The 20,155-nt window shown below is 44.4% G+C and overlaps 1 protein-coding gene across 5 annotated transcripts in view; it reads right to left on the reverse strand.

Moving 5' to 3' along the window:
- DENND1A (DENN domain containing 1A) overlaps positions 1-20,155 on the reverse strand; it is a 207,570-nt gene that overhangs the window by 122,973 nt on the left and 64,442 nt on the right. For all 5 annotated transcript variants that reach the window (XM_087943987.1, XM_087943984.1, XM_087943986.1 and 2 more), the window contains exons 4-5: positions 12,608-12,657; positions 9,767-9,886 (exon numbers count right to left, since the gene is read on the reverse strand). In XM_087943987.1, the coding sequence (XP_087800113.1) occupies positions 9,767-9,886; positions 12,608-12,657 (170 nt within the window). The remainder of the gene's footprint in view (positions 1-9,766; positions 9,887-12,607; positions 12,658-20,155) is intronic.

The raw sequence follows: 20,155 nt of genomic DNA on the forward strand, positions 1-20,155 counted from the left end.
AGGAGGGAGGGGCCATTACCTTTCAGCCTTACTCCCGAGTCTCCTGTGCTGCTGTAATTGTTCTTTCCTCCGAGTAATCCTTCGTGCACGTGCACTTGGCACAGGCTCCTCGGGAACCTCCTCGTCACTGCTGCCACCCCCACCCCCAATCTCTGAAGGCAGCAGTCCACTCCCTGATGGTCCTGGCCCCTCATCAGAGTCATCGCTCTCCTCAGCCATCTGCAACTGCTGCCGGCTAACCACAACACCAAGGGGGACAGGATAGCAGTCTTCCAATATTTGAGGGGCTGCCACAAGGAAGAGGGGGGGCAATTTATTATCCAAAGCACCAGAAGGCAAGGCAAGAAACAATGGATGGGAACTAATCCAGGAGAGAAGCAACCTAGAATTAAGAAGAAACTTCCTAAAAGGAGGACAATTAACCAGTGGAACAGCTTTGCCTTCAGAAGCTGTGGGTGGCTCCATCACTGGTGGTTTTTAAGAAGAAACTAGACAGTCACATTCTGGACTGGTATAGAGGTTCTCCTGCTTGAGCCAGGGGGCTGGACTAGAAGACCTCCAAGGTTCCTTCCAGCTCTGTTCTGATTGCTTGGATATGTGGACACCGGGAGTTGAGTTTGGCTCGAAATTCTACCCGTGAATCATCATCACCACAATGCGGCCATGAGCCAAGCATCCAACCGTGTTAAAATAACGACAGCTTTAGTGACTCACTGCTGGACTGAGATATGCCTGGACCCCTAAGTTCAACGGCCCATCTTCCTTAGCCACGGAGTTCAGGGTAAAAAATAGAACTGATGCAACCGAGAATAAATGAGCTAAGGGCTGATAAGGCTTGGTATCTCCCACTTGAAAAGCCACAGCTGTAGATGGCCTTCAGAAGCTCAGATGAAAGACTCATTTCTCCTTGGGCGGTACCACCCGACATCTTTTCCCGGCCCACCTCAGCATTTCACGTTGCTTCCCCCCCTCCGCCCCGGTAGTTTGTGTTGATGTGTGTTTGGAATCTGCTTTGAAGGACCCTGGACAATTATTAGGAGCAAGAAATAGCTATGGAGTTGTTGAGAAGGAAAACACACATGTATAATTTTGAGATGCATTTGTTTGGGCAAAGGAGGAGGAGGAGGAGGAGGAGGAGGAGGAGGAGGAGGAGGAGGAGGAGGAGGAGGAGGAGGAGGAGGAGGAGGAGGAGGAAGGAGGAAGGAGGAAGGAGGAAGGAGGAGGAGGAGGAGGAGGAGGAGGAGGGAGGAGGAAGGAGGAGGAGGAGGAGGGAGGAGGAGGAGGAGGAGGAGGAGGGAGGAGGAGGAGGAGGAGGAGAGGAGGAGGAGGAGGAAGGAGGAGGAGGAGGAAGGAGGAGGAGGAGGAGGAGGAGGAAGGAGGAAGGAGGAGGAAGGAGGAGGAGGAGGAAGGAAGGAGGAGGAAGAAGGAGAGGAGGAGGAAGAGGAGGAGGAAGGAGGAGAAGGAGGAAGGAGGAGGAGGAGGAAGGAGGAAGAAGGAGGAGGAGGAGGAGGAGGGAGGGAGGAAGGAGGAAGGAGAGGAGGAAGGAGGAGGAAGAGGGAGGAGGAGGACTGTGGGGTCCTTGATGCTCTCTGAGCTTGGTGGTTTTTCTGCAGACCTTTCATGACCCAACTAGGGAACATCATCAGTGCCAGAAGGGGGAGGAGGGGAGAGGAGGGGAAGGGGAAGGAGGAGGAAGAGGAAGAGGAGGAGGAAGAAGAAGAAGAGGAAGAGAAGGAGGGGGGGAAGAAGAAGGAGAGGAGAAGGAGAAATAGTAATAATAGTAATTTGGAGAACTTCTCCCTATCTAGAATCACATTCCAGGGGAAATTTGCCAAAGAACCTCTCAAGCCCATAAATAAATGAATAGATAAACAATACAGCAAATTAAGACTAAGTTTGCTCGAAATGTTAAAGCTGGGGTACGTGGTACAAAAATGAAAGGTAGGTGTTCTGGGAGGAAAGGAGATCCGTGTCAATTTATTGCCTTGATAAGTGGAGATCAAAGGAAAATGCGAACAAAAGAACATTTCTGTTCTTTGGGGGAGAAAATCCAGTGGGCCTGTAAGGGGGTTGCTCTGTCTCTTTTCCCCTGTCCAGATAAATCAAGCTGTGGGGTGGAGAGATGATCAGAAGTGAACAAGCCTCTTTTAGAAATGCTGGATTTGGGATAAATGAGCCTCAGGAAGGACAAAACCGGCAGAAGTTGACTTCACAGGCCAAGAAACAGCACGGATGTAGGAAAACCTACAAATGACCCCTGGAGATTTTGAGCTGGTTAACAAAAAAAAAAAAAATTCTCTTTTTCATCAAAAAAATAAAAAATAAAACCAGCCAACAGATTTAAAATCAGACCCCAGGGGGACTCAGCAGCCATTTCTAACGAGTGAAAACTAAAACTAAAACAGGTCCTTTGGCTTTTCGTTCACACAACAGATTTAACAGAGTTGGATCTAGTCCACACACACACACCCCAAGCAGCATTTCTGTTTTAACACACTTTCCTAACCTCTCCCCTGAAGCCCAGGTAGTCCTTGACTTACAACTGCAACTGAGCCCAAAACGGTTGTTGCTAAGTGAAACATTTGTTGTGTGAATGTTGCCTGTTTTACAACTTTCCCGTGGCCCAGTTGTTAAGTGGAATCACTGCCGTTGTTAAGTTCGGTTGTTAAACTAATCTGGCTCCCCCATGGATTCTACTTGTCAGAAGGTCACCAAAGGGGATACACGTCACCCCAGGGACAACGCAACTGTCGTAAGTATGAGTCAGTGGCCAAGCATCCGGATTCCGATCCACGTGGCCGTGGGGATACTGCAAATGGTCGTAAGAGTAAAAAATGGTCATAAGTCCATATGTGGGACTGATGGGAGTAGATTCCATCATATTCCAATTTCATTTGAAACTGTATTTTATTCCCATTTCATTTGAAATCATATTTTATTCCAATTCCATTTTAAATTGTAATTTTTCAGGTTTTAGTAATAATTTGTGTCTGGAACTCTGCACTTTGATATGGCCCAAGGGCTAATCAATAAAGTAAAGTGAAGTAAAATGAGGTCATAAGTATTTTATTGCAATTTCATTTGAAATTGTATTTTATTCCAATTTCATTTGAAATTGTAATTTATCAGGTTTTCGTAATAATTGGTGTCTGGAACTCTGCAATTTGATCCGGCCCAAGGGCTAATCAATAAAGTGACTTAAAATGAGGTCGTAAGTGTCTTTTTTCCAGTGCCATTGTAACTTTGGTCACTATACAAATTGTCGTAAGTCGAAGATGGCCTGTGTGTCATTTTTAAACCCAGCCTTGATTTTTTTTTTTTTCCTGCAGGGATTCAGCCAGCCCAGCTCCATGAGAAAAGCACATGTACACCTTCAAATATTTATTCCGGAGCGTTTATTCTCTTTAACTGATCTTACACATGATTGTATGGTTTTTCCTCCCCCCAAGTCGGCATCAATATTTAAACGCTGCAGCCTGGCTGCCCTTTATGGCTTTGCAGTCTCACAACATCGCAGAGCTGTGTATTTTTCTCAAGCACCGTTTCTTCTAGGGAGCATAATCAAAACAAAATGGGCCGTAGTTTGAAGTTCCCTTGCAAAGGAAGCTCTCTCGTTTTGCTTTGTTTTTTTCTCTCCAAACAAACGGGTGCTCCGATTACTATCAAGGCCCGACTGCTGTTTTGAAGAACAAGAAGAAAAAGAAGAAAAAGAAGAAGAAAAAGAAGGAGGAGGAGGAAGAGAAGGAGAAGGAGGAGGAGGAGGAGGAGGAGGAAGAGGAGGAGGAGGAGGAGGAGGAGGAGGAGGAGGAGGAGGAGGAGGAGGAGGAAAGGAGGAGGAGGAGGAGGAGGAGGAGGAAGAGGAGGAGGAGGAGAAGGAGGAGGAGGAAGAGGAGGAGGAGGAGGAGGAAGAGGAGGAGGAGGAGGAGGCGAGGAGGAGGAGGAGGAGGAGGAGGAGGAGGAGGAGGAGGAGGAGGAGGAGGAGGAAGAGGAGGAGGAGGAGGAGGAAGAGGAGGAGAAGCAGATGAAGAAGAAGAAGGAGGAGGAGGAGGAGGAGGAGGAGGAGGAGGAGAAGGAGGAGGAAGAGGAGGAGGAGGAAGAGGAGGAAAGGAGGAGGAAAAGGAGGAGGAGGAGGAAAAGGAGGAGGAGGAGAAGGAGATGAAGAAGAAGAAGGAGGAGGAGGAAGAGGAGGAGGAGGAGGAAGGAGGAGGAGGAGAAGGAGGAGGAGGAGAAGAAAAGAAGAGGAGGAGGAGGAGGGAGGAGGAGGAGGAGGGAGGAGGAGGAGGAGGAGGAGGGAGGAGGAGGAGGAGGAGGAGAGGAGGAGGAGGAGGAGGAGGAGGAGAGAAAAAGAAAGGAAATAATTCCGAAGATAAAATAAAAACACAAGGCAGTTTTTTTTATTTCAGGGAGGGGCCAGGCTGGGAACCTAGCTGGCTTCATTATAGAGACCACAAGAGGCGTTGAAGGGAGATGAGGCTACGGATAACGAAGACCCTGCACATCCCTCTGCTAAAGAACTAACTCCCACAACCCTGTCAACGTCAGGATTCCGGAGGTTACCCCCATTTAAATCATGAGTCTCGAGCCAAACTTCCAAAACTTCAAAAGGAACTGCCTGGGTATAGCTGACTCTGAGGCACATCATTCATTGTCACTCTTGACCCAGGTTTCCCCCCACTTCTCTGGCAGAATAGAATAGAATAGAATAGAATAGAATAGAATAGAATAGAATAGAATAGAATAGAATAGAATAGAATAGAATAGAATTCTTTATTGGCCAAGTGTGATTGGACACACAAGGAATTTCCCTTGGTGCAAATACTCTCAGTGAAAAGATACATTTGTCAAGAATCATCAGGTACAACACTTAATAATAGTCCTAGGGTACAATAAGCAATCAAATCATACTAGGTAACAGTCCATATAAATCGTAAGGATACAAGCGACAAAATTACAGTCGTACAGTCACAAGTGGGAGGGGATGGGTGATAAGGAGTGATGAGAAGATTAACAGTAATAGTAGTGCAGACTTTGTAAATAGTTGGACAGTGTTGAGGGAATTATTTGTTTAGCAGAGTGATAGCGTTTGGGGAAAAACTGCCCTTGTGTCTAGTTGTTCTGGTGTGCAGGGCTCTATAGCGTCGTTTTGAGGGTAGGAGTTGAAACAGTTTCTTATGTCCGGGATGTGAGGGGTCTGTAAATATTTTCGTAATTTATAATTCATATTCTTCAATGGGACACCTCCATAGCCCAGAGTCATCAATCATACTCTCTGGTTAGAATTTTGCACAGCAGAAACTTCAATCACCTAGTTACTATCTCTGAAAACATTTATGGAATGCACTTTCAGTTTGCAAGCTGCCGCACTGCTCCCCCCTCCCTTTCTGTTGGTAACTCTAAAAAGACCATAGAAATATTTTATGAGTTGACAGTCAAACTATTTACTACAACTGTATTACTATTATTCTTTTCATCCTTCCTATATTACCTATCTCTTCCCATTTATGACTATAACCATGTTGCTTACACCTTTACGATTTATATTGTTTTATTTGTTTTACTAGTATGTTCTGATTGCGTATTAGTAACCTATGTAGGATTTGATTGCTTATTAGTAACCTATGACAATTGCTAAATGTTTTATCTTATGATTCTTGAAGAATGTACTTTATTTTTTCTTTATGTACACGGAGCACCTATGCACCGGAGACAAATTCCTGGTGTGTCCAATCAGAGAATTCTATTCTATTGTAAAAATGGCATAGGCCCTCCTTGCTTGAGCAGGGGGTTGGAGTAGAAGAACTCCAAGGTCCTTTCCAGCTCTATTCTGATTGATAATTATCAAATGCCTGAAATGAATTCAAGATATACTACATCCAGAGCATGTTCTCGGTCTACTAATCTAGTCACATTGTCTCCCCCAAAAAACCATAAGAGGTCTCTGGCATGACTCAGTTGGACTAGATCAGGGGTCGCCAACCTTTTGGACCTCAGGGACCACCAAACTCCATACTTTTAAATCCCGCGGACCAGAGACCCTGGGAAAAAAACCCAAAAAAGTCTGCAGGAAAGTTTTCCATCCCGTTTTCCTACCGATCGATCATTCTTTATTTGGGATCGCAGGATACTGTCTCCAGCTCTGTTCTCAGGGGGAGAGAGAGAGACTTTTGGCTTCATGCAAGGAAAGCAGCAGAAGCAGCAGAAGTCTTTCTTTCTCTCCCCCAAACCCCGCCAAAAATGAGTCTCTGCTGGCGCAGCCTCTTGGAGCAGGAAGCCTTGCAGGGTCCCAAAGACTCATTTCTGGCAGAGTTTGGGGGAGATGCAGAAAGACTTTGGCTGCTTTCTTTGCGTTCAGTCAAAAGCAGAAGAAGAAGCGGAAAGAAGCAGCCCGTTGGCCAGGCCAGGCGCGTGGGGCGAATGGGGCAAGTCCTTCCCTCCGTCCTTCCCCCCCTCCCCTCACTACCTCGTGTTGTTCGCAATGCAAGCGATGCAAGCCTTGTGTTCCCATGGGCCATGTGGGTGGTGCAGCCTTGTGTTCCTGTGCAACCTGGATTAATTGCTTTGGAGGGGGGCGGACATTTTTCTGCTGACCACCAAAATTTTCTCATGGACCCCGGCCCATTGTTTGGTGACCACTGGACTAGAAGACCTCCAAGGTCCCTTCCAAATCTATTCTGATCAATTGGCTTTCCATCTACGTTGGACGTCCTGCTTGCAGCCAGCTCTCTCCATGGCCGGATTCCACCTTTGGGTTGTGATCTGCTTTGGAATTCCTGGATCTTCATAATGGCTGTGAGCCATTTCATTCTTTGCATTTCAGAAGTGTAAACTAAAGATATTCCTCACTTTACGGCCATTTGTTCAGCATCGAACGACAGCACTGAAAAAGAGGCCCAGGACTGGTCCTCGCACTTATGACTGCCCCAACAACCCCATGGTCCCACGATTGAAATTTGGGTGCGCGGCCACTGGCCTGTGTTTATGATGGTTGCAGGATTCCCAGGCTCAAGAGGTTCCCCATTTGCAATCTTTCCAGCTGGCTTCCGACAATGGGGATTCATTTAATGACTGCATGATGATTCACTTCAGAACTGCAGTGATTCGCTTAACAAAGAAAACTTGTTTCTTGCCGTGTGGCAAGAAAGCTTGTAAAATCAAAGCGAGTCTCACTTATATAATCACCGTCTTTCTTAGCACTGGAAAATTCAGCTGCCATTTGCGGTCGTAAGTCAAGGATGACCTGTAGGAAGGGACGTTGATTCCCCATTTCAACCACTAGCAACCACTTGCAGAAAAGAAAGCTTCCTCCGTTGCAGAACGCATTAAAATCCCGGGATTCCAACTGTAGTCGTAAGTCGAGGAGTAAGTAAGTTACTCTTGTAAGTTCTCCTGTGTCAAAATGCTCAGGATAAGCCACAGTTTTAATGGCCAGCGAGGTGGGCTTCATATTCGGCCCTGAATTTCAGAGAGCGCAGAGCTCCGGTGTTTCCAAAGCAAATTGCCAGCAGACCATTTCTTTAAATTAACTCGGCATCGGCGGAAATCACCCGAAGAAAGAAGGAAGACGTGCAGGTATTAGAAAGGGAGAATTCACAAGTGCAACTCTCCAACCCCTGAGCTTTATGTCTGCTTGGGGCTCTCCCATGCCCTCTGCTGCTCGGAAAGGAGAGGCATGGCCTTCTCCAGCACGGAAGGAAAGTCATCTGCGCACCGAATAAACGAGCCGCAGAAAGACTTTCGAGACTCGTTAAGACGGACCTTGGAGGAAAGATTGGAGGGAGGCGGCTGCATTACAAAAACCACACTGGCAAACGATGGCAGTCCAGGCTCTGCTAGGAAGCAAGATCCCTGGAATATGGCATCCAGTTTGGGTTGCCGTGATATTTAAAAAAACAAGATGATCAGGAGACTGGAGGATAAAACATACGAAGAACGGTTGCTGGGATTGGGTAGGTCTAGTCTAGTGAAGAGAAGGACCAGGGGCGATATGATAGCAGTCTTTCCAATATTTGAGGGGCTGCCACATAGAAGAGGGAGTCAGTCTGTTCTCCAAAGTATCTGAAGGCAGTGTGTGATGACCCAAAGGGGCGTGGCACAAAAGCAACAAAGTCCGTTTAATTCCTCCAACTTGGCCCCCAATGTCCAGTTATCATTCGGCTGGAGCAAAAAACTCTCCCAAGAAGCAGTTTTTAAAGGGAAGAAATTCAGTCCGAACCCAAAGTACATATAGATTATAAATAAAAACCAGCGCAAACCACAACTGCAGCAATTAACACGACAGGGCAGGATAAGGAATTGCAGAACTCAGAAGATAACGAAACACACACAGTTGGGAGGACGCCAGAACCCAGATAAGACTTGACAAACAAAGATAATGTACGCTTTGCTTCCAGCAAGGTTCTGTGCGCAAACACCCTTTTTATCCTGTCTTCCCAGCTGCAGCTAATGAAGGGAATCAGAGCCTTTTTCTCCCCCGTAACCCATGTTACTCCCTTATCCGTTCCTCCCTGCGTGCCCTAGGATGAAGAGGGGGTGGGCCTGGGTCTTCCTCTGAATGTCCAGCCAGACTGTGCCCTTCCCCCCTTTCCTCCACAGCCACCGGAGCCACATTCCCACTCCCTGTCAGCTGCTCAACCTCCCCTTCAGAATCAGATTCCAACAGGGGCAGGACACAGAGGAAGAAGAAGCAACTGATGGAAACTCATCAAGGAGAGGAACCACCTAGAACTAAGGAGAAATTTCCTGACAGTTACAACAATTAATGACTTGTCTCTAGAAGTTGTGGGTGCTCCAACACTGGAGGTCTTGAAGAAGAAGACTGGGCAACCCCAGGGGTGGGATTCAGCCGGTTCGGACCAGTTCGGGTGAAACGGATGTTAAATTTACATCTGGTTCACCAAACTGACCGGCTGGCTCCGCTCACCCCACCCCACCCCTTCCAGGAGTCTCCACGGTGCCTGTTTCAGATGCAGGTAAGTGCAGGGTTTGTGTAGAGGCTCTGGGGATGGTGAAAAACGGCCCTCCCGTAAGTTCCGGAAATCTGGAAAACAGGCCTCTGGAGCCCGGGGGAGGCCGTTTTTGCCCTCCCAGAGGGCACTTTGTCATGTCATAAGTATCCGTCACACAAATCTCAAGTCATATTCTTCTAACACCAAAAGGCTTTTGTTTCTGAGCAACATCTGTTTTTCATCCAAATTAAACAACAAGCTGTAAAGTAGAGTTTCAAATCAGGTAAGCCCAATCCTGTCTTTCTTTTACATCTTGTAACACCTTATATTTACCTGGACTCTGGGAAAGGCAAAAAGCAGCCTCCCTGGAAGTTCCGGTAGGCCACGCCCACCCAGCAACCAGGCAGAGAACTTGTTGTTGGGATTTTGGAATCCCACCCCTGGACAACCCTTTGTCTGAAATGGTATAGGCCTCCTGCCTGAGCAGGGCGGGGTTGGACTAGAAGACCTCCGAGGTCCCTTTCAAGTCTGTCATTCTGTTAGGAACACAATGATGGTTAGGAAGCCAGGGAGATCAACTCTGAGAGAAAGTTTCTGGTGTGACTAGAGTTTCCAGGAGTGCAGTGACTTCTAAAGGAAAAGATAGACCAAGGGGTTGTCTTGACAGATGGGACAGCCATTTGTCTGGGATTCAACAAGGTCTCCTACCTTGATTAGGGGGTTGGACTAGAAGACCTCCAATGCTCTAAGATTCTAGGTCACCAAAGCAGAACAGCCACCTGGCTTCCTAGAGGCAGGAGGAAGAGCAAACTCTGGCTTACCTTAAGATACAGAAGCAGGTCTTGGCCCCCGAGGACAAACGGCAGAAGCCGAACCTCTGTTTGCTGTCGATATCCGTGAGGACAAAGGTGAAGTTCTGACCCACCTGGCCCACCGTGAGGCTGGAAGTGAAAAGAAGAAAGGTGTCCATGAAGAGAGCCTGACACCTTCAACCTTGCACAGTCTCTAAACCAGGGGCTGTCCAACCTTGGCGACTTGAAGACTTGTGAAATTCACATCCCAGAAATCCCCAGGCTGAAGACTTGTGGAGGACGACCTTGGTATTCCCTTGGTGCCAATTTTCTTTAAAAAATAATTCTACTCTGTTCTATTCTGTTTTTCTATTCTATTTTATTCTATTATTTGGTTTCTATTCTATTCCATTGTTCTGTTCTATTCTATTCCATTGTTCTATTCTATTCTATTATTCTATTTTATTCTATTGTTCTGTTCTATTCTATTCTATTATTTGATTCTATTCTATTTTTCTATTCTGGTTTTCTATTCTATTTTATTGTTCAATTCTATTCTATTCTATTGTTCTATTCTATTCTATTTTTCTTTTCTATTCGATTCTGTTTTGCTATTCTATTCTATTGTTCTGTTTTATTCTATTTTTCTATTCTATTCTATTGTTCTTTTCTATTCGATTCTGTTTTTCTATTCTATTTTTCTATTCTATTCTATTGTTCTATTCTATTCTATTCTATTCTGTTTTTCTATTCTATTCAATTCAAAAATATATATTTTAGAAACCAAGCCAACAGAAGTTTTCGGTTCCATTTACTCCCTTGCAACGGTGCAAACAATATTCTCCAGCCACTGTTGGGCCCCCTCCTCTCTCGCAAAGGGGGGAAAATATATATATATCTCCAGTGTGCAGCGAGAGCTCCGAGTGAATAGCAGCGAAAGCTACTACTGGCTAAAAGCCGTGTACATACGCAGGGCCCTGTAATTAGTAAAGGATATAACTCCTAGCAGCTTGATTCCTCTTTCCTAAATAACAGTTTGTTTTATGCCCTGGGAGGAGCCGATTATTTGTAGCCGGAATTTCCTGAGTGGCGTGCGGAGGGGGAAATGCATAATGTGTGTTTTAATGTCTTTGGCAGCTTTGCCAAAACCTTTCCCTCCCTCTCCCCAGCATGGGAAAATTACAGCCCTCGGGAGAGACCCCCACTCTGCCCCCTATAGAAGAGTGGAAGGGGATTCAAAAGACTAGGCACCCAAGCGGAGTGGGGGTTGCTGGAGAAAGAATGGAATGCCAACCACACGAAGCCTCCAGGTAGGGTTCTTTCCTACAATACACAACCCCTGCCGCGTTCATCATCCTCACCACAACTCTTGAATTATCCTCCCAGAAAAATGTGACGGAATGAAGCTGAGAAAACCCATCAAGCTCAAGTTTCCCAAGACCAAGCAGCCTTTTTGGCCACGATGTTCTTCTAAGAACAATCATCTTCCTCAAGTTCTTCAGATGTTCTTCTACTCATTGAAGGTGCAAAAGCTATCTTATGCTATTCCTGTTAAGGATATTCTCTTCTCTTCTCTTCTCTCCTTTATTCTCTTCTCTCCTTTATTCTATTCTATTCTCATCTATTCTGTTCTCCATCCTCCATTCTATATTTTCTTCCATTCTCTTCTCTCCTATCCCCTGTTCTATTCTATTCTATTCTATTCTATTCTATTCTATTCTATTCTATTCTATTCTATTCTCTTATTTTATTCTATTCTATACCTTATTCCATTCTATTCTATTCCCTTATTTTATTCTATTCTATTATCTCTTATTTTATTCTATTCTATCCCTTATTCTATTCTATCCTATCCCTTATTCTCTTCTCTTCTATATTATTCTATTCCTTATTCTATTCTATCCCCTATTCTATTCTATTCTATTCTATTCTATTCTATTCTACTCTACTCTATATCTCTTATTCTCTTCTCTTCTATATTATTCTATTCCTTATTCTATTCTATCCCTTATTCTATTCTATCCTATGCCTTATTCTTTTCTCTTCTATATTATTCTATTCCTTATTCTATTCTATCCCTTATTTTATTCTATTCTATTCTATTCTATCCTACCCTACCCTATCCTATCTCTTATTCTCTTCTCTTCTATATTATTCTATTCCTTATTCTATTCTATCCCCTATTCTATTCTATTCTATTCTATTCTATTCTCCATTCTATATTCTCTCCTCTCCTCTCCTCTCCCACAGAAATTAAGAGAAAACACTTCAGTGAGAACATTTATTTATTCCTCCTTGTCTCCCTCTTATTGACTCTACCTGCCCCATAGTGACACTTAACCCCGATCCTTACAGCCACCCACCCAATTCTGACACAAGACATTGCAGCAAGACATCAGTGTCACACAACAATGAAGAGAAGCAAAAAAAAAAAAGTTTGACAATGAGAAGGACAGAGAGGAAAGGGAGGTTATATGGACTAGAATTCGCCGACCATTTGGGCAATAAGATTTGCAAGGAGCAAATTCCAAACTCTTAAGTTCATTGCAAATCACCTGATTTGCAGAATCACCCACAAAAAGCAAAAAGAAAAAACTAACCAGAGTTGCAAAAACTAACACAATGTTAAAGCAGAATGTAAATAATTTCTAAGACAATGTCACAGGAAGGGTGAAAAAAAGGAAATTGATTTGGCTGTAGATCATTCGTAATACAATTTTTTAAAAAATTCTTAACACTCCACTAGAGATCCTTTTAAACTAGGTTTAGGAAGAGCCTTAAGAATGACCTGATCTTTGTTATCCAGCACAATTTTATTTACATTGTCTTTCTTTCCCCTTTTTGACAATGTCTTTAGGAATTCAACCTTACCTGTCCACGTAGAAAGGGAAACAGAACTTGGCCACCGTGGGCAGAATTTCCTGCAGAGAGAAGAGAAAGGAGGGGGGGGGAGAGAGAGAGGAGAACAGAGATAATTTAATCCTCTAAAGGGACCAATAAATCTCATGTTAATCACACAGAAACACAGCAATCTTGCAAACTCTGCTCCGCAGAACTCAGAGACAGATGAAGAGAAATATGCTTTTATCAATTACACGGAAGGAGAAGAGGCCGCCAGTCAATCATGTGAAAGAACAAACATGAGCAAACTTCATTAAAAATGAAAAATTAATCAAGATTCACACATGGGTAAGCAGCGGGTGGAGGGGGGGGGGGAAACCCTGCGGCAGCCCTGGGAAGGTGGGGGGAGCAATGGGGCTGGCCCAGCGCTAACTCGTCTCCGGGGAGGCTCTCCGACCCCACCATATGGCAACCAGTAACGCCACCAGGACCAGCGAGTGGGATCTTTGGCCTCTTCCTCCTCCTCCTCCTCCTCCTGCTCCTCCTCCTCCCCCCTCGTATCCTAGGAACCAGAAAGATGCTCTCACTAGCCTGGTCCTTTTGCCACCTGGGCATGGAAGGAGTTTCCCCATGCGAAAAGAAAAGAGAGAGAGGAGAGAGAGAGAGAGAGAAAGGAGAGAGAGAGAAAGGAGAGAGAGAGAAGAGAGAAGAGAAAGGAGAGAGAGAGAGAGAGGAGAGGAGAGAGAGATGCCCAGAACAGGGGATAAATAAGGAAATTGCCCTTCAGGGAGGTTTGTGGGATTGAAGTTTACTGTAATCAACAGACGTTGCTGATATGTCCTTCCACACTTTAAAAAGAAGACTTTTATTTAAACAGGTTTCACGTATTAATAATCATGTTTATATTTATATTAAACGCATGCTTGACAAATAAAATAAAAGATTCCAGGAGATGAAGCTTTAGATAAAGTGTTCTCAGGAAGCACTTTATTTTGTGCAAAGTTGGATCCTTAGAAGGAAAGTGTGTAGAAACTTTTCTACATATCTTCCTCTCTGTTCGTCCTTCTTTCTTTCCTTCCTTCCTTCCTGTCATCCCCTTTGCCTTCCTTCCTTCCTTCCTTCCCCTTTGCCTTCCTTCCTTCCATCTCCTTTTCCTTACTTTCCTTCCTTCTTTCCTCCTTCCCTCATCTCATCTCTTTCTCTTCCCTCCCTTCTATCCATCCACTTCTTTTCCCCTCCCTCATTTCTTCCGTCCTTCCCTTTCTCTTTCCTTCCTTCCCTCTGTTAAGTTTCCTCCCTCCCTTTCCTTGTCTTTTCTCTTCCCTTCCCTCCCTCCCCCTCCTTCCCTTCCTTCCTCAACCCTTCCCCTTCCTTCCTTCCCTTCCTTCCTCCTCCCTCTGTCCCTCCTTTCCATCCTCCCTTTCTTTCCAAAACCAACCTTAGCACACTTGCTAGAATTACTCATTGATCTCCATAACAGAGAGCCCTTTCCAGACCAGTAATAATAAATTATGTGCTTGTAGAAAGGATGCTGCATGCTTCATTTATTTTTAAATCCCCCTCCATTATTTAACAAACAAGCCACATCAATCTAATCGTCCATTTAATGGAGCTGAAAACATATTGACGGTCTGGCAACCCCACCACCCAAACCATTCCATCAGGGCTGCCCCGCTCCTTCATCCTTGCAAAGTCAAATGCTCCCCCTCAGGTCAAGGGGTGTGTGTGTGTCTGGAGGCAGGGTGGGGTGGGGAGACCGGCCACTTTAAAGGAGCTGGATTTTAACAAAATAGTTAAGAAAAAGAAAAAGGGAGAAAGGAACAGCAGTTTCCTAACAAAACTGGCCCTTGCAGAGTTCATAATTGCTCTTTAGGAAAACAAGAAGCAATTTTAGACAGCTTACTACCGCTTGCAAAGTGCATGGAATCCAGCAAAACAAATCTATTACGGGGTCTTTTGTGACAATTGGGATCTCAAACTCCCCGCCACTGGAATTTGATCACAATTTCAATTATTAACAGGGAAAAGATGTATTCTGCACTCCGGACACCAAGTTTCCAGAGCATTTTAAACGTTCAATATTTTCCTATTTCAGCTATTTTAGAGCTGCTTTCGGACACGAAGCACATCACAAAAAAAAAAAGATTGTGTCTTTTTAATACCCTTAAAAAAAAAGCTACTCAGGATTCAGGCAGAATTGAAGCTTTCTTGAAGTTTTGAGAGGTGTTACCGAGCTTATAGACTACGTCGGATACAAAAGTATGTCTCTTAAAAAGATAGGAGTCTTCTTCAAGTCAATTTCTCCTCCTTGCTAGCTTTATAGCTGATCCAGTTCTACAGAGGAATGATTGAGTCCATCATCTGCACCTCTATGACTGTCTGGTTTGGCTCTGCAACCCAACAGGACATACCCAGGCTCCAGAGAGTAATTAGGATTGGAGAAAAAAAAATTATTACCAACCTGCCTTCCATGGAGGACCTGTATAAACTGCACGAGTCAAAAAGAGGGCTGTGAAAATATGTACAGACCCCTCACATCCTGGACATAAACTGTTTCAACCCCTTCCCTCAAAACGACGCTATAGAGCCCTGCACACCAGAACAACTAGACACAAGGGGAGTTTTTCCCCGAACGCTATCACTCTGCTAAACAAATAATTCCCTCAACACTGTCCAACTATTTACAAAGTCTGCCCTACTATTACTGTTAATCTTCTCATCACTCCTTATCGCCCATCCCCTCCCACTTGTGACTGTACGACTGTAACTTTGTCACTTGTATCCTTATTATTTATATTGACTGTTTCCTAGTATGATTTGGCTGCTTATTGTATCCTATGACTATCATTAAGTGTTGTACCGATGATTCTTGACTGTTGACGAATGTATCTTTTCTTTTATGTGCACTGAAAGCATTTGCACCAAGACAAATTCCTTGTGTGTCCAATCACATTTGGCCAAGAAAGAATTCAATTGAGGAAGAGGTCCACCTGGTGTTTTTGATGGAACACTTAAATGGAAGTGATTTGGTTGCTCCCATCCTTCCTTTTGAATGTATTCTTCCTTCTTCTAGTCCACAACTTGAGACATCTAAGCAGGGGTTGGACTAGAAGACCTCCAAGGTCCCTTTCAACTCTGTTATTCTGTTCTATTCTTACATCCCAGGGGTCACCACAGAAGTCCGAATCATGGTGTCAATCTGCTCAGCATGGGTTTTGTCTAATCAGATCACTTCCAAATGCCCAAGATGCAGCAAAATCAACATGTTTGTACCAAAAGAGGCCATTGAAACCAGTCCACTCAGAAGGTGTGGCCTGCCAGTGGCCAACGGAGCTAGCGGCAGACTCAGACAGAGGTTGGAGAGGAACATGGGCCAGTCCTGGAGTCTGGGGAAGGCTCAGACGAGGGCTCTGCGTCAAAGGCAGAGATGGGGCCAGGGCCTTCGGACAGTTATCAGCTGCCTTCGGAGTCGGAGATCAGTGGGGCAGAAGAACAGCTGGAGCCTGTTCCCAGTGTGCGCATGCACAGAGCTGCCAGGAGAAGGGAACAGCTAAGGAACAAGGGTTGACTCGGGAGTAAAGGCACAGGTGGACATTGAATGGCCCCTCCCATAGGGAATAAAGAGGAGCGAAAGGGGAATGGAGACAATTAGTTTGTTTAATTAGTGTGAAGATTTGTTCGTGACTCTCAGAGACTCCTTGCCAAGTATTTTCTGGTACAGCATTGCGCTTGGAAGCTATTGGCCTGGCAACTCTTGAAGCCTGATAAGATCTGTGGTTGGAATTCATCCTTGAAAGACTGTTTGCGGGGACTTCGCTGGATGTGAATGAGAGGAATTCACATTAGCCTATTAAAAGGGGGTTTTGTGGGAAAATTGGGAAGCGGTTCTCAGTGGCCATGCAGGGCAACACAACAATCAACCCAAGTCAACGTGCAGAGTTCACACCTGGTTAGAAGAACCTCAACTGAACCTCTACTTCTTCTCTTTCATTGTAGAATGAATACTGCAGATCTTCCTATCACAGAAAGCCAGAAACCTGAAGACCTGCAGACCTAAGCAAGGTTCTCCGTTCTGCAACTTCAGAATAACAGAGTTGGGAGGGACCTTGGGAGGTCTTCTAGTCCAACCCCCTGCTCAGGCAGGAGACCCTATACCATTTCTTCTTCTTTTTAAAATAAATTTTTCATTTTTAATACAATCATTCCCTCTTCAATCAAACAGTGTGTTGTCTGGGTACAAACATCTTTGTTAAACAATAATCAAAATTACAACATCCTTCATTACACATTAATTCTGCCATATGCAACATAGTAATTATCCACCTATTAATTATACTAATTGATTATACAATGTTAACGTAGTAGAATTCAACATATTAATCATCATATTAACTTAGCTCTTTTAACACATCATCTTTATTTTGTTCCCCTATTTCTAACTTCCACTGTTATCATTTAACCACTGACAAAATAAATCCCATACCATATAATATTCAGTTTGCTCTTTCTCCTTAATTGCCAATGTTAATCTATTCATTTCTGCACGTTCTATCTAGTGTTTTCCTAATCACACTCTCATCTGTAGGTATCTCTTCGCTCTTCCAATTTTGTGCAAATACCATTCTGGCAGCAGTCAACACATGAATAACTAAATATGCATTTCCCTTACTATATTCTTCGGGTAGGATTTCCCAAAAGAAATATCTCTGGTTCTAAATCAATATGTTTGTTTTATCATTTTTTCCCCCAAGCATGTATGTATTTTGGTCCAATATATATTTTTTGCTTTTGAAGAGGTCCACCACATATGATAATATGACCCAGGAATTTGGTGGCACTTCCAACATTTAGATGATTTATCTTTTAACATCCTTGCCAAAACGCGCTGGTGCAAAATGCCATTTTAATGAGACTCTATCTCTCCTCTACCATTATCTGATAGATGGTTGTTCAATCTCTTCTTGAAAACCTCCAGTGATGGAGCAAGCCACAACTTCTGGAGGCAAGTGGTTCCATAGATGGGTTATTCTAAACGTCAGGAAATATCTCCTTAGTTCTAGGTTTCTTCCCTCCTGGATTGCTTCCAACTGGCTTCCAAATGAATCTCTCTCCTTTTTTTGGTCGGCAAATGGGAAAAAGAAAAAAAAAACTATTTTCCTCTGTGCTTTCTTAACCTTTGCTCAATCCAGCCAAAGACTGCGTTTATTTTATTTTATTTTTTTTACACGCGGTTTCATGTTTTAACATTTTAATGAGCTCTGGGCGATGCGAGACAGGGAAGGAGAAATCCATACCAGGCAGCCACTGCCCTTGAAGCTCAAAGCCTGAGCTGCTCTCCCCCAGGATGCAGCCCCACCATCTCACCCCTGGCCCTCCGATATTTGCCACCTGGTTCTAACCCTGTCCCCCATCCTCCCACCCGCTGCCCCTTCTCTGGTTCCCCTTCTTTTCATAATCAAAACACTGCTGACATTCGAATCCCAGGTGGGCCTTTTGAAATCCCTTCCCATCGATCCCGCGAACGGCGGACACGTATCGGAGGCATTGATTGGGCTGGGCTCCAGCACCAAAGTTTTCAAAATAAATGAGCCATGGCGACAGACTGGCTGCTCCCTCGGGACTCTCCTGAGCCATGGAGATTTATTTATTTATTTTTATTTGTCAAACGCTTACAATGTAATAGAAATTAGAATAAACATCAGTATAAATACATGAAATAGGTACGAACAATTGGGGGACAATAGGACAGGGAAAAGTAGGCACGCTGGTGCGCTTATGCACATCCCCTTACAGACCTCTTAGGAATGGGGTGAGGTCCACGGTAGACAGTTTGAGGTTAAAGTTTTGGGGGTTTTGAGGATGTAACAACAGAGTCAAGTAGTGAGTTCCAGGCGTTGACCAGTCTGTTGCTGAAGTCGTAGTTTCTGCAATCGAGTTTGGAGCAGTTTACGTTAAGTTTATATCTGTTGCGTGCTCTTGTGTTGTTGTGGTTAAAGCTGAAAATAGTCATTCACCGGTTAAGACGCTGTTACAGATAATTTTATGTACTATGCTTAAGTCCAATCTTAGTCGGCGTAGTTCAAGGTTGTCCAAGCCCAAAATTTCAAGCCTGGTGATATAGGGTATTCTGTTGTGAACAGAGGAGTGTAGTACTCCTCTTGTAAAATACTTCTGGACTCGCTCAATTGTATTCATGTCTGATATACAGTGCGGATTCCCACCAGAAAGCAGAGGTGGTGTTCAACAAGTTTGGACCAGTTCTGGAGAACCGGTAGCAGAAATTGTGAGTCGTTTGGAGAATCAGCCAATCCCGCCTCTGACTGGCCCCGCCAACCCCATCTATTCTCCGCCTCCCATTGAGTCTCTGCTGATCGGCTGGGTCTCCTTGGGTTGCCCTGCACAGGAGAACGGAGCTGGAAAGCAGGTTAGTGGGGTGGGGAGGGAAGGGGGATATTGCAGTAGCCACGCCCACCAAGCCACGCCCACAGAACCGGTAGTAAAAAAAATTCTCTGAATTCTTTTTATTTCCTATCCCTTCTGGGAGGTTTACTCATCATAATGATGGTCACCTTACTTCCAATTTGTTTCTAGTTTACTCACTAGCTCCTTCTTCCCTAACAAACTGCCTTCATCATCTTTCTCCCCCATTTTCATTTTTTAGGGGCATAGAAAACTCCAGAAAAGAATGAGCGAATGGCATCGAAGGAGGAGACTACGGTCAACTTCATTATTTATTTATTATTATTATGATTGATTGATTTTTATTTTATTTTATTTTTAAAACTTTTTTTTAAAACGTAAGACCACAACCTGGAATACCGCATCCAGTTTTGGTCACAACATTACAAAAAAAGATGTTGAGACTTTGGAAAAAGTGCAAAGGAGAGCAGCGAGGATGATTAAAGAGGTTAAAACATATGAAGAACGGTTGCAGGATTTGGGTATGGCTAGTTTGGAGAAAAGAAGGACTAGGGGTGACATGCTAGCAGTATTCCAGTATTTAAGGGTCTGCCCCAAAGAGGAGGGAGTCAACTTATTTACCAAAGCACCTGGAGGCAAGATAAGAAACAGTGGATGAACAAAACTCCGCACCGACAACAGGAAGGGCATCCGGCCATTAAAACACTCCACTAGCTGCATTCAGTTGCCCAGACTCCACCCCGCAAGGGATTATGGGATCGTTAAATGAAGGTGATTATGACCATTGTCCCATCCCTGTGATCACATGATTTACATTCAGATGCTTGACAACGGACTCATATTTATGACGGTCGCAGTGTCCCCTGGTCACATGATCTTCTTTTGCGACCTTCTGAGAAGCAAAGTCCATGGGGAAGCCAGATTCATTTATCAACCGTTACTCCTTGAATAATCACACTGTTTCACTTAACAACAGGAACCTCGGAGACGCAGTGGTTAGAGCACAGTACTGCAGGCTACTTCTGCTGCCTGCCGGCTGCCTGCAATTTGGCAGTTCGAATCCCACCAGGCTCAAGGTTGACTCAGCCTTCCATCCTTCCAAGGTGGGTAAAAATCTATCATCTATCTATCTATCTATCTATCTATCTATCTATCTAT

Source organism: Notechis scutatus, chromosome 15 (assembly GCF_049901735.1).
Source record: "Notechis scutatus isolate UNSWTSFEM ecotype Mainland chromosome 15, rNotScu1.2, whole genome shotgun sequence".
NCBI classification, from domain to species: domain Eukaryota; kingdom Metazoa; phylum Chordata; class Lepidosauria; order Squamata; family Elapidae; genus Notechis; species Notechis scutatus.